Source organism: Manis pentadactyla, chromosome 1 (assembly GCF_030020395.1).
Source record: "Manis pentadactyla isolate mManPen7 chromosome 1, mManPen7.hap1, whole genome shotgun sequence".
Classification (NCBI taxonomy): Eukaryota; Metazoa; Chordata; class Mammalia; order Pholidota; family Manidae; genus Manis; species Manis pentadactyla.
The window spans coordinates 175,428,994-175,443,350 of record NC_080019.1 but is presented as its reverse complement, the minus strand read 5'-3'; the positions used below and the strand labels follow the sequence as shown (position 1 = coordinate 175,443,350).

The window sequence follows — 14,357 nt, the reverse complement described above, 5'->3', positions numbered from 1 at the left end:
TTGGAAAAATATTCAGGTCCTTTGTCCACTTTTTAATGGGATTGTTTGCTATTGAGTTGTATGAATTCTTCATATATTTTGGGTATTAATCCCTTATCTGATACGTGATTTGCAAATATTTGCTCCAGTTCCATTGTTTGCCTTTCATTTTGTTGATGGTTTTGCTGTGAAAAATCTTTTTGATTTGATATAGTTCTACTTGTTTTGCTTTTGTTGCCTTTCCAAATTAAATGTAAAATATCATACCCAAGACCAATGTCAAAAAGCTTACCTACTATGTTTTCTTCTAGGAATTTTGTGGTTTCAGGTCTTTACCTCCTTTGAACATAATACTCTGTGTGCTAAATCCATCAGTTTTCTACCCAGAGTCTGTTTTCATTGGCTGCCTGTTTTTTTTTCATCTGAGTATAGGTCAGCTTCTCCTATTTCTTGCATGTATCACAATTTTTTTTGACAACAGGACACTTTTGATAATATTTTGTAGCAACTCTTAATTTTGATTTTGTTAAAAAAATCCTCCTGAATGTGGTTGTTTTTGGGCTTTTCTTTTTTTCTTTTGTACCTTACTTGCATCTAATTTATAAAATCTTCCTCCCCACACTTTGAAACCCCTGAATATTCTGTATTAAATTTTTTATTCTAGTTTTCATTTTTTAGCCTGATTTCTTAGGGGGTAGACTCTTTGCATAGCTTAGTGATCAGATGTTTATTGGTTAGGTTGTGCTCAAACATCTTGGGATTATAAAGCTTCCATCATTTTTTGATGATTCTGAACATGAGTTGAGGAGTACATTCAAAATTCAGACAGTTTTTAAGTCAGTCTCAGCTTTTACATCTTGGGATTCCTCTACTTGTATGCATAGCCTCTCAGTCAGCCAGAGATCTGTGGAGAGTTTATTTAGTCTCTGTATGCCTCTCTCATTTCTAGAATCTCCCTGTCAAATTTCTTAGTTCTGCCAGTCTGTTACTTTCCTCAGCTGAGACTGCCTCCTATGGTAATAGAGCTATGGGCTTCCTTACTTTGTTTCTTATCAAGTTGCTATTTTTACTGCCACTGTCACTGGACATGAGTTTTTCCTCTGTTATAAATGATTGTTGTTACCTCTGAAAGCAAAATTCCTGGTTTTAATGGCCAACTCTGCCCTGGTAAACTACCTTACTGTCTGAGCTGGGCAGTGGTGGTAGCATCTCTTGGCAAGAAGGCCAGTGGTTCCTACTGTCCTAACTCCAGTATGTAGCAGTTTTTCATGAACTAATACTTCTTTGATTTGTCGGTGCCTTTGGTCAGTTTCCAGAGCCCTTAAATGGTTATTGTTTTACAGTGTTGGGGAAGTGAATTTGCAGATCTCTTCATTCCACTATTGCTGTAAATCTCACCTCTTTTTGAACTTTCTAACTTCTCAGTCCTTCCCCCTGTGTCTCTCAGTCTCACTTTACTTTATTCTATTTAGGCTTTTGTCACCACCGGTCTACTGAATTCACTCTTGTAAGTGTCATTAGCATCCTGAATTTGCCATATCCAATTGTCAGTTGTCTGTTTTCATCTTAACCCAACTTTCAACAGCTTTTGATGTAAGTGATCACACCCTCTTTTTCTGAAAACTCTTTTTTAACTGAGCTTCTAAGGTAACTTTCTCCTGCTTTTCATCCTTCATTGACTACTCTGCCTGCCACACTCCTTTTCATATCTGTGAAATTTTTTTTTCTAAACTACTTCTTCCCTAGGGCATAACGATCAGGTCTCTTTGCTTTAAGTCCTCTTTACGCAGATGACCCCCAGATGCATATTTCTAGTCCCAGTTTCTACCTTGAGACTTAATATTTCATTTGGATGCCTTTCTCTTCTTCTGGTACCCCTATTATACAAATACTGTTTCATTTGGATTGGTCACATAGCTCTCTTACCATTCATTCATTCCTAGAGATCCTTTTTTCTCTCTGTTCCTCAGCTTCTTTATTTTCCTGTTCCCTAATTTCTGTTTAATTTACCACCTCCCCTACATGATCTAATCTACTTTTAAATCCTTCCATTGTATGTTTCATTTCAGCTCTGAGTGGCTCTTTTTCTGGGTTTCTGTCTCTTTCTTGAAGTCTTCCCTGAGATCTTGAATACTTTTCTGTCAGTCCATGAGTATGTTTATGACTTATATTTTGAAATCTTTATCAAGAAGATTGGTGATCTCTGTTCATTTAGCCCTCTTTCTGTTGTTCTGTCTTGTAGTTTTGATTGGATCAAATTCCTCTGCGTGCTTATTTTGTCAGGGATTCTGTGTTTCTTCCTTTGTATTAGATGTCTCTGCTGTGCTTTCTGGTGTAAAGTAATAGTTCTATGAAGGGGTGCTGTGGTGCCCAGAAGCTCAAGATTCTTTACTCTCTAGTGCCTGGTTCTATTTTTGGGGGGCCCCTGTTGTTGGTGTGCTGTGGGTGGGGCTCCTTTCAGTCTGGCTTCTGTAGTGGTCTAAGTCTAGGCAGGAAGTTTGCTTGAGCTGCTGCCTTTGTGATCAGCTCAGGAATCTGTTGAACTCACTGTGGGTGGGGCCACCGTCTGCCTGGCCTGCAGCAATGGTGGGGCTGTAGCGTTAAAGCGGAGGGTGGAGCAATGTGTCCCGGCTGTACACACAGCACCAGGTTTGGACACCCACAGGGATGAGGGAGCTCTTGAGGCTGGCTCCTCCAGGCACCTCTCTGGTAGGGCTGAAATGGAGCCAAGGAAGCTGGGAGAGTCTCCCTCTGCCTGCCAGGCAGCAAAGTCTGATGCTGCCCCTGGACCAAGTGAGTTGGTTCCCAGCAGCGTTCTGGGAGGTGCCTTGGGGTTGTGTTGCCAGCAAGGAGGGTGGAGCATCTGGAGCTCCTGAGAGTTCCCAATCTGCTGGGCCGAGGAAGGTCTGGGGAGGTATTCTCCACTGCCCTTTCTCCTGAGGAGAGAGTTCTGTCCAACCCTTCTTACCACTGGTACCCCCCCACTGCTGGGAAGTCTTTCAAACTGCCATGTCTGCTTTGGGTCCAAGTACTGGTGGAGCATGCCTGCCCTCCATACTGGCTGGAGTCTCAGTCTCACAGAGTGTTCCTCCTCCGATGTCCAGCCCTGATAATCATCAGAACCCAGTGTACTGTGGACTTGTGCTCCTGGAGCAGATCTCCAGGGCCAGGTGTGCATCAGTCCTGGGCTCCTACCCGCTCCCCACTCTGTTCTCTTTCTCCCACTTGTAGGCTGATGGTGGGGAGGGCTTGTGTCCTGCTGTGCTGCCTCACCCTTTTCTTTGTGGTCTTCTCTTCCTCAGGTGGAGGGGGTCTGTTCTGCAGTCTTCAGGTCATTTTTAGGTCTAGTTGCATTTGTTGTAGTTTCCTCTTTTATGGGAGGAGGTTTCTGCCATCTTTCATCTGATAATTCCCCTCATTTGGATGTCTAATTAGGATTTCAGTCTTAATAGATGGAAAGCAGAACTCAGGATCCATTTTCTCCCTCAAAAATTTATTCTCTTCAGTTTTTAGAATGATTTTTAAACAGGTAAATCAGGTTATGTCATTTTCCTGATTAAAAACTTAGTGGCTTTTAAAAAAATTTAATGTGAAACTCAGTTCTACAATGATTAATAAGGATTTATAGGACATACTCACTGCATACCTCTGAACTTTTCTCCCACCTCTCTTCTTTTTACTCAGTTTGCTACAATCATATTATCCTTCTAGCTATTTCTTGAGTATGCCATGCCCTCCTCTAGGCATTTACATTTGGAATTTCCTATAACTGCAGTGTTCTTCTTCCCTACCTTCATGTAGTGTCCATCTCTGTATCATTCAGGTTTGTGTTCAGGTCTTACCGTTGTAGGGTCTACTATGACTTCCCTATGTAAAATGTGGCCCCTTATCTCAGTGATGCTCTTTTTACTTTATATGAAAACAAATTGTTTATTCCTTCCTGTCCTCCACAGACTGGAAGTCTTATAAGGATAGGAAACTTGTTAGTCTTGTTCACTGCCATATTCTTAACAATGTGAATAATGCATGGCACAGAGTAGATGCACTGTGTTTGTAGAATAAGTGTTTTCTATAGAATTAGTATGTCATTAGTGAACTAATAATGACTCAGTAAAAATTGCTGGGCTTACAAGAAATGGAAGCAACCTAAATGTCCATCAGTAGATGAATGGATAAAGAAGATGTGGTACATATACACAATGGAATATTATTCAGTCATAAGAAGAAAACAAATCCCACTATTTGCAACAACATGGATGAAGCTAGAGGGTATTATGCTCAGTGAAATATCCAGGCGGAGAAAGACAAGTACCAAATGATTTCACTCATATGTGGAGTATAAGAGCAAAGAGAAACTGAAGGAACAGAACAGCAGCAGAATCACAGAACCCACGAATGAACTAACAGTTACCAAAGGGAAAGAGACTGTGGAGGATGGGTGGGAAGGGAGGGATAAGGGCGGGAAAAAGAAAGGAGGCATTAAGATTAACATGTATAATGTGGGGGGGGGTACAGGGTGGGCTCTACAACACAGAGAAGACAAGTAACGATTTTACAGCATCTTACTACACTTATGGACAGTGACTGTGAAGGGGTATGTGGGGAGGACTTGGTGAAGGGGGAGCCTAGTAAACATAATGTTCTTCATCTAATTGTAGATAAATAATACAAAAAAAAGTTGCTGGGCTTAGGATAGTTGTATATTTAAATGCATCTCAGGCATGAACTTTGCCTAATATTGGCTTGATTAATACTTATAAATATTTCTCTGTTAAATTTATACTTTGTATCTTCTCAAGAATTTTAAAATGAGAAAAATTAAGCCTCCTTTAAAGAAGAATTGAATACATAAACAGAAGAGTAAGGATAGATGCATATTTAGGTCCACGTACTTGCTTCACTTAAGTGTTCTGTTTTGATAAAAGACAGTACACATAATCTTACAAAACTTCTGTTATCTGGGAATTTAATAGTTCCCTGTTACTTTGGCTAATGAGTCTGGAAAAACAGCTTATTTTAACATAGTTGGCTATGTTGAAAAACAATCTTAATGTATGTCATGAGAAGAGTGAGTCTCAGCTTACTAGCAGTTTTTGTACAATATTAGCTACCTAGGTGTCAATTGGCAAAGTATAGACATAATTCCAGAAATAACTTCAATTTGGAATGGAAATGGACACAGTTTTGAAATTGGTATCGCGTTTTTTGTGTCCTCAGTAGTCAAAACTTAGAATCTGACATCAGTTAATATCTTTGTTAAAGCACTGAGTTTGTGTTTATTGCTTCAGCTATAAACATTTTACAACATTTTGGAATGAAAGATTGATGTCTTAGAAAAGAATTTTAACTATCACCGCACTATATACATAAGCCCAGTTCTCACAGTCAGTTTAAAGGGACAGAAGGAGACTACTTTTGAGTTTATTTCTCTGTGAAGACATGCTAGAACAATCATAGAGTCTATTGGAACATTCACTTATTTCTGCTACATCTTCTAAGAACTGCTCTACTCTAGGATAGCTCCGCATATGAGGCTCCCTGTCCCCTAACCATTCCCCCCACCATTTTTTTTTGGTGTTCATTTTCTAACCGTAACAACATATCCCTTCCAGACTCCTAGGTAAATATGTTTTGTAGCTCTTCTTAGTCATTATTTTAACTGAAATTTTATATTTTCTGTCCACATAGCTGGTGTTTTGGTGGATTTCTCTGTTATGTAATTGGGCTTTTATTAACTGGATTTCTGACAGCCAAATGTACTCTTGGGATTTATCATCTTTGTTAATAATACTCTTCTTCAAATTCATTACTGTAAAATTTAGGTTTAGGAAGTAATCATATTATTTAATGTTTTCTTTTCATGAAGAGTGGGCATAACTTTGAAACTCCCCAAAGGGAATATTATTTGTGTGGTCTATAAATTTATCAAGACTATAATCTCTAGTATGTCATACTTTCACTCTCTAAAACTTAGCTACTGAGCTGTTCTACTGGGGCTACTGCTCAAATTTTTCACTGTATCTTGGAAAACAATAGGGCTTGTACGAGTTTCTTTGTACTCAAATTCATTTGTTTCATGAGAAGTTTGATTATTATAGTTGCAAAAAATTATAGAAGTAATTCCACATTTCAGATGTATCTTGTATACTTATAAGACCAGTGCTTCTGAAACTATATATGGTGAAGTGCCAATTTAAAAAATTTCCAGTTCATTGAAGACCTGTATTTTGTAAAATGCAATACAAATCAATTACTAGAAAATAAAAAACTACGAAGTTTGGTCCCACTTTTTATTATAAGATTCATAGATAAAAAATTATCCTGCCAAATTGCTATTCAAGATTCTGAACACTTTTATCCTCAGTTTCTGTGTTTATCTTACTGTGGAGCAGTAATAAATAGTACATAGACTAGTAAGAAGTAGTTTGCAGGTCAGCACTGGCCCATAAACCATACCTTTTAGTAACATATCTATAGCCTGCTGTTTGTAGTATTTGTTATTTCAGAAGCATAGTCAATATAATGAATGACAGTTATCTTTTAAAAAATTCTTTTGTGTGTTTCTTTTTCAGAACCGAGAGCTCCAAATCATGAGAAAGCTAGATCACTGTAACATAGTCCGATTGCGTTATTTCTTCTACTCAAGTGGTGAGAAGGTAGGTCTTGCAGAAAGTGTGTACTGAATATTGTGATAGACTTGTTATTCTTCCATAAATAGCCCCCTGTAACCCTGCCCATCCTAGTAAAACCGTTTTGTTAATTGAGTGGAAGAATTCCAAAACAGGCCCTAGTGATTCTGAGCTCAATATAGAATCATTGAATATCATTAGTTACATCAGAAGAATGTTAATGAAATGATAAAGAAAATTAATTTTTCAGTATTTTTTTTTAAAAACATCTGCCTTCAGTTCTAAAGCAAACATACACACACACGTATATATTTAAAAACAAGGTTTAAAAAATACATATTTATATATAAATACAAGGTTTATATATATACATATATCCCCCCACAGGCACCTGATTATTGGAGGGAGAAAATGATATCATTTTGTTAAGTGAAAGTATTGGGGGGATGGGGAAGCAGGACGACTTTGATAGAACCAGAATGAGACTTAAGCTTAAGAGGCAAGTTTAACCTGTCCTTGCCTAGGGAGAAAGTTGGAAAAGGTACAATATTACAGAGTTGTAAATGGTTACTATTTATGACCACACTTAATTCTGTGAAAGCAAACGATAATTAAAGAAGACTTTGTGCTGTGAATCCCCTGCCCCCTTGGTCTTTCTCTTCAGAAGATGCAGTAACTAATGTCATTGTAATCACTGTATTTGGAAGCACAGAAAATCAGTTTCTTCTGTTTTACCATGATCCTTTTCTTTTAGTCTATTCGCTACTCCTTCTTCCCCAGATTCAATCTTTTGCTTGCCTTTTTATTTCACTGGTTTGGAGTGAGGGGATAGAGCAAGTAACAAACCACTTTATCTTTTAGCTAAATATTACTTTGGATAAATTCATTTGATATTTTGGACCTCAGATTTCATGCATTTGCTATCTAAAGTCCTTAGGTTCATAATGCCTCTTGATTTCTAGCCCAGTATTCTTTTTACTTGACTTAAGTATTTCCCAGGGTACCAGTGTTTAATTATTTTCCATTCCATTTTATTTTGATTGCTTCCTTAGGAAATTTTTTCATTATTGAGCCTGTAATATAGGATGATGGTACCTATGTATTAATTATTTTTTCATGACAGAGCCTGTAATAGAGGATAATACTTATGTATTAATTATTGTGATATATATCTATAGATATATAAATGTGTATATATATCTGTGTGTGTGTCTCATAACTAATGTTTTAACAACTGCAATTAGCAAATTGGCCCTTTAGCAACTCTTGTTTGTCAGGTGCCTATTTTAAGGACTGTAAAGTTTCAGAATGTTTGAGCTCCTTTGTTTCTAAAGCCAATTACTAGGTTCATGCTACTTTTCTTTTTTTTAAGCTAGCAAACTGTTACATCTTTAATCTTATCTGTTTGGTCATGTCTTAACTTTATCCTGTCCCTCCCCAAATAAAATTATGGACCATCTGTTAGGTCCACAGTGCTCTTATAATGGGATTTAGCATCCTGGTGGCTTTTTGTTACTAAATGCTAGACATTATAATGCCCCAGGGAGGAAAGTAAAGGTCAGAATTATTTGTTCCATGAACCACTAGATTGTATGTAGATTCATTTGCAAAGGTCAATTTACAAAGCCCCCTACACATTTTCTCCTTATTACTTAACTTATATAACTTTCTCTCTGTGCCAGGGCACCATTTAGTGCTCTACAAATATTAATTTATTTAACTTTTATGAAAGTAAAGAACAGCCAGGGAAGAATATCAAATCTTTTGAATGTAAGACTGTTCATCGTATTACCTAAAAGCTCACTGGTGGTGTTCTGATTTGGTGGAAGCCCCCATCACAGTCTGCCCTCACCCTTACTTAATCCTGCCTTGTGTGTGACAATGGACTGTTATCTGTCTACCCCAGAGGATGATTTTCCTTCCTGCTGATGTTCAGAGTTGCTAATTATCTTAAACAGTCTTACAAATAAAAAGCAATTGAGAGGTCATTAAGGGAGGTTAAACAGAAGGATAGTGAACCTCAGTATGTTATACAAGAGAAATATACTTCACAATATTTTATTTCTCAGAACTTTGTCTTAAGCATTGTACATTTTCTAAAATGAAAAAAAATTAGCCTCTTAGTTTTGGATAGCTCCATTAAAAAAAACAAAGAAAGAGAAAAAAAAAGTTGGGACAAACTGCTGAAAATGATTCTTCCTTGTCAAAAAAGGAAAAGCTTTCTCAATAGATGCAGATATAGACAGGCTTAGGAGCATCCCCGCTTTCCCCCCAACAATCTTCCAGCCACCAAAAAAAGACTTTCTTCTTGCAGTACTCATGATCTCCATTTCCTTTCTTCTGAATTGATTCTGGCAGAACTAATGTATCACTCAAGAAGACCAGGTAGTAAAACCAGTATGTCCTATGTGAGAAGATGGGCTCTGCTCTCGGGTTTAGAGCTCAGGTTTATCATCAGTTCTAACTCTTCAAGAGTAGGTTACTGAGAGTGAACTCAGAACTGCTGTTTGGACAGAGATCTAAATGTCCTACAAAATTCTTACCAATCCTTATAGATAATTTCTCTGTGAATATGTCCATCCTATATTAGGTAGGCATTTTTCTAACAAAATTACTGTATATTGCCTATACAGAAGAGTTTTAGGTGAGGAAATAATGAATTAATAGTTTGAGATGCCTCCAGGATATGCAAATAGAGGTGCTCAGTAGACAGATACATGTATGACTTCATAGGTGGTGGTTGCAGGGATGGGGTCGGGGGCATGTGATGGGATTGGGGGATGACATTTACAATATTGGGTTGATAGGACATGTAGCCACCTTGTAGAGCTCTTAGAAGTTTGGAAAGGGGGGAGAAGCGAGTGTTGTTTTGAGACCAAGACAGAGAAGAGCTAGCAGTTTGCTACTGTTACCATGTGGTTCTGGGATATGTTTAGGGGTGAGTGCAGTCTTCATTTGAAAAGTGCTACAAAGACACCAGTGCCTTTGGGTAGGATCCATGTTTTACCTAAGGCAGGGCAGGAAAAAGAACCCTCTATGAAGAGACTGGGGTTTGAAACTCCATAATGAGTTTCTTTTGGGGGTTTTCGAGAGCTCAGGAAGCTCTGGGGCAGATCAGTGGTAAGAATGTGAGCTTAAAGGAGATGTGAGAAGGCAGTTAAGGGAATGACTGAGAACACTGTGAGGGTAAAAAAGAGAAGAATTCAGTGTTTCAGGATTTTAGGGATGAAAGACTTAGATATAGGTTCCTTGCTTAGAAGAGTTCAAATGTCTGAGGAAATATTTTGTAATCCTCTCATCACTGACTCTCTTTCCCTTTCTGTCATTTTCTGCCAGTCTCTTCTTCTAATCCTTTTCTCTCCTTTCTCTTCAGTCTCTGTCCACTTTCTGGATTTATGTTCTCTCTTGGTCTGTTATCCCCTCAGATTTGTTTCCCTTTTTAACTCTGGTATATGTCTGTGTGTCTGTCTATGTTGGTTACTACCTGTATGGATCCCTCAACCTTGTTCCCTGGGTTTCCATATGCCTCTTTCATTGTCTTTTAATATCTTATTTTACTCTCTGTCTTTTAATATCTTATTTTCTCTAAATTTTTGGTAGATTCCCATCTGTCTTGAGCCTTCCTCATTCTCTTTTTTGTTATCTCTTTTCTCTGAGCCTCTTCTATTCCCTATTTGGAAAATTTTAAAGAAGAAAAGTTTATCATTCAATATCTTGACTTTAGACTTCAGTTCTACATACCTTATTTCATATTTTTCATAGTTGTATGAATAATTACTTTAAAATGTGTAAAAATACTCAAGATCTCATAAAAACTTTTCCTGTAGTTATTGGTTATATAATATTCCATTGAATTGTTGAATTACATAATACTCTTAACTGTTCTCCCATTGTTGTTTTTAAATTTTAGAATTGTAAATAAGCTACCACAGGCCTCATCATAATTTTTGTCCATAAGCATTTTTTCCCTCAAGGTAAAGTTAGAATAGGATTGCTGTAATATTTGGCAGGTATTTCCACTGACCACAGTTTGAATGGTTGGTTATGTCCATTTTGGTGAATTTCTCTTTATCTTGCTCCACATTGCCATTTTAAAGACTGTTTTTCTTTAGGAATTATAAATAATCAGCTTTTAGCCTATAAATAGGGAAAGGATTAGCTGGGGTAACTAGGAGGAGGAATTACATCAAGACAGAGTGCCAGAGTTATAGTCTTCTAGTTGGAATTATTAGCATTTGATAGTAATTGGAACATCATGTAGTTAGTATACTCTAGATTACCCAGTAGGTTTTAGTAACTCTGATGTAGTACAGAGTAAGTAACATTCTTTCTCCTTAATCAGAGAAAAGTGGGGTTTCTTGAATGTTTTGGAAATCTGGGCTTGCAATAGAAAGAATCCTAGGACTCTGGAGGACATAGTACATAAACCACATTGTGTCCTTACGGAAGCCTTACATTTTATTTAATTCAGTAGTTTTCTTTAAGAAAAATTTCTGTAAGTAACATTACATGAAAAAATACTTTACCTGTGGTTCAAGAGAGCATTCCTTAAAACTCCCTTTACATGTATGAGGAACCATTTAAATAGCAAAGATGGCAAATTGATTTTATTCCTCATACCAACTTCATTCTGTTGATAGTATCTCTATGGAGAGCTGTTTGAAGAAGAGTTAAGATTTGTACCACTGCTTCCGGGATCTGTAAGAAGAATGCTGTGCTTGATTATGGAGAGGACAGAGTAGGGATGAATCCGTTCTGAAAAGTAAAGAGCACTGGCTTTGTAGCTAGAAATATTTGGGTTTGCATCCCAGTCCTACCACTTGATAGCAGTATGAGTTGGCAAGATAAGTATCTTTGTAAGCCTTTCCCCCCTTCTTATCTGCATAGTAATGGTTTGTAAGGAAAAAATGTAATAATGTTTATTAACAGCTTATCTGTAGCACCTGGCATATAATTAACACTTTATAAATATTAATTATGTTACACATTGTTTCATAATAGCAAGTATATTTGTACTTTCTATTAGACATTGCTCTAAGAACTTTATATGTACTTTATAACTTCACTTAAACCTCACAGCAACCCAGGGGAGAATGGGTACTGTTATTATGTCCATTTTATAGAAGAAGTTACCTTAGAGTTACACAGCTGCTGAGCGGCAAAGTTAGCAGTAAACTCCAGCCTGTCTCCAGAGTCTATATATAGGATGCTATACTATTTAGCATAGGATGTAAATTTGTCCCAAAGCAGTGCTTTAGAAATGTAACATTTAAAAATATCTTACTAATGATTATTGAATAAGGAGAGATTGTATAGTGTCTATTTTGGAAGACTTTTACAAGAGAATAAATAGCCATTTGCTATATGGTGTTAGTACTTGTAGTGGTAGTAATTGTAGTCCAAATGCATGTGGTGCGCTGCCAGGTGACTTTACTTTCCTATTTTTTTGGAGGAGCTTGAGAAAAATTATTGTTAGTTCTTCTTTAAATGTTAGAATTTACCATTTAAACTATCTGGACCTGGACTTTACTTTTTGGGAAGTTTTAGATTCCTGATTCAGTCTCTACTTGTTATATTTTAAGAGGTTTGTTGAGATTTTGTGTTTCATCTTGATTCAGTTCAGTAATTGGCATGCTTCTAGGAATTTATTCATTTCATGCAGGTTATTAATATGTTGGTGCATAGTTGTTCATAGTATTGTTAAGAGTCCTTTTTTTTCCTGTTAAGGCCAGTAATAATGCCCACCTCCTTTTCTGATTTTAGTTATTTGTGCTGTCATTTTCTTTCTTTGTCCGTATAGCTAAAAGTTTATCAATTTTGTTGATCTTTTTGAAGAACCAACTTTTGGTTTTCTTGATCCTATTTTCTTTTTCTGTTCTCTTTTTTATTTACCTCTGGTCTAATCTCTATTACTCCCTTCCTTTCTGCTAGCTTTGGATTTAGTTGCCTCTTCTTCACTTAGTTTTTCAGAGTGTAAACTTAGGTTATTATTGGCTCGAAATCTTTTTTGATGTATAGGCATTTACACTTGTAGATTTCCCTGAGTGTTTCCTTCTCTTCCTCCCATAAGTTTTGGTATGTTGGTTTTTTGTTTTCATTTTTCTTTTAAGCATTTTCTCATTTACCTTGTTTAAGGTTGTGTTGTTTAATTTTCCTCTTTGACCTGTTGGTTGTTTAGTTTGTTAATTTCTACACATTTGTGAATTTTTTGTTACTGTTACTCATTTCTAGTTTTATTCCATTGTGGTTGAAGAAGATACTTAGTATGATTTCAATATTTTTTAAATGTATTAAGATTTGTTTTGTGGCCTAACATATGGCCCATAGTGGATAATATCCCATGTGCATTTGAGAATAATACTCTGTTTTTTTGGTGAAGTGTTCTATATATATCTGTCCAACTGGTTTATAATGTTCAAGTCCTCTATTTCTTTATTGTTCTTCTATCTAGATGTCCTGTCCATTATTGAAAGTAGTGTATTAAAGTCCCCAGCTATTATTATAGATCTGTTTCTTCAATTCTGTCTCTATATTTGAGGCTCTGTTTTTTTGTGCATATATGTATGTAATAATTACATCCTCTTGATGACTTGACTTTTTTATCAAAATATAATGCCTTTTATTTCTTTTTCTTACCACTGCCCTGGCTAGAACCTCCAGTACAATGTTGAAAAGAGATGAAAATAGACATCCTTATTATGTTCCCAATTTGAGGGTGGGGGGGAGCATTTAGTCTTTAATTTTTAAGTATCATGTTAACTGTGGAATTTTTGTAGATTCATTTATCAGGTTGAGGAAGTTCCATTCTATTCCTAGTATGTTGAGCATTTTTATCATGAAAGCTTGTTGGATTTTGTCAAGTGCTTTTTCCTCTGTTGAATTGATCATGTGGTTTTTGCCATTTATTCTGTAATAAGGTTTTTTACATTAATTTTATGAATGTTAAACCTACCTGCATTTCTGGGATTAATCTCATTTGCTCATGGTGTATAATCATTTTTATATGTTGCTGGTTAATATTTTTTAGAGGAGTTTTGCACCTGTATTCCTAAGGGATATTGATTAGTAGTTCTTTCTCTCCCCACCTCCCCTTGTGATGCCTTTTTCTAGTTTTAGTATTAGGGTATTCTGACCTCATAGAATAAGTTGGGAAGTGTTTTCCTCTTCTTTTTTTTTGAAGATTTTGTGAAGAACTGATTCTCATTCTTCTTTGAAAGTGGTAGATTTCTCCAGTGAAGCCATCTATATCTGGGCACTTTTTGTAGGAAGTTTTTAAATTAGTAATTCAATATGTATTTGTTTTACTTGTAATAGGTATATTTAACTTCCTAGTTCTTCTGTTGTCCATTTTGTTTATCTAAGTTATCTTATTTGTTGTCATAAAGTTATTCATAATTTTCCTTAAAAATTATTTCTATTTCTGTAATGTCAGTTGTGATGGTGCCCTCTGTTATTCCTGGTTTTAATAATTTGAATCTTCATTCTTTTTTTCTTTCTTTCCCTCTTCCTTTTCCTTCTTGTTTTTCTTTTCTTTTGGCTTGGTCAGTCTACCTAAAGGTTTGTCAGTTCTGTTGATATTTTAATGAACCAACTTTTGGTTTCTTTAGGTTTTGTTTTTGTTTTCTTTTTATCAGTTGCTTTTCTACTAATTCAGTTATTTCTATTTTAGTCTGTATTGTTTCCTTCCTGTGGCTTGCTGTGGGTTTATTTTGCTCTTTTCCCCCCCTAGTTTCTTACGGTAGAAACTAA

The 14,357-nt window shown here is 36.3% G+C and overlaps 1 protein-coding gene across 6 annotated transcripts in view; it reads left to right on the top strand.

The window, feature by feature from the left end:
- GSK3B (glycogen synthase kinase 3 beta) overlaps positions 1-14,357 on the top strand; it is a 229,100-nt gene that overhangs the window by 123,068 nt on the left and 91,675 nt on the right. For all 6 annotated transcript variants that reach the window (XM_057503020.1, XM_057503018.1, XM_036883498.2 and 3 more), the window contains one exon: positions 6,552-6,635. In XM_057503020.1, the coding sequence (XP_057359003.1) occupies positions 6,552-6,635 (84 nt within the window). The remainder of the gene's footprint in view (positions 1-6,551; positions 6,636-14,357) is intronic.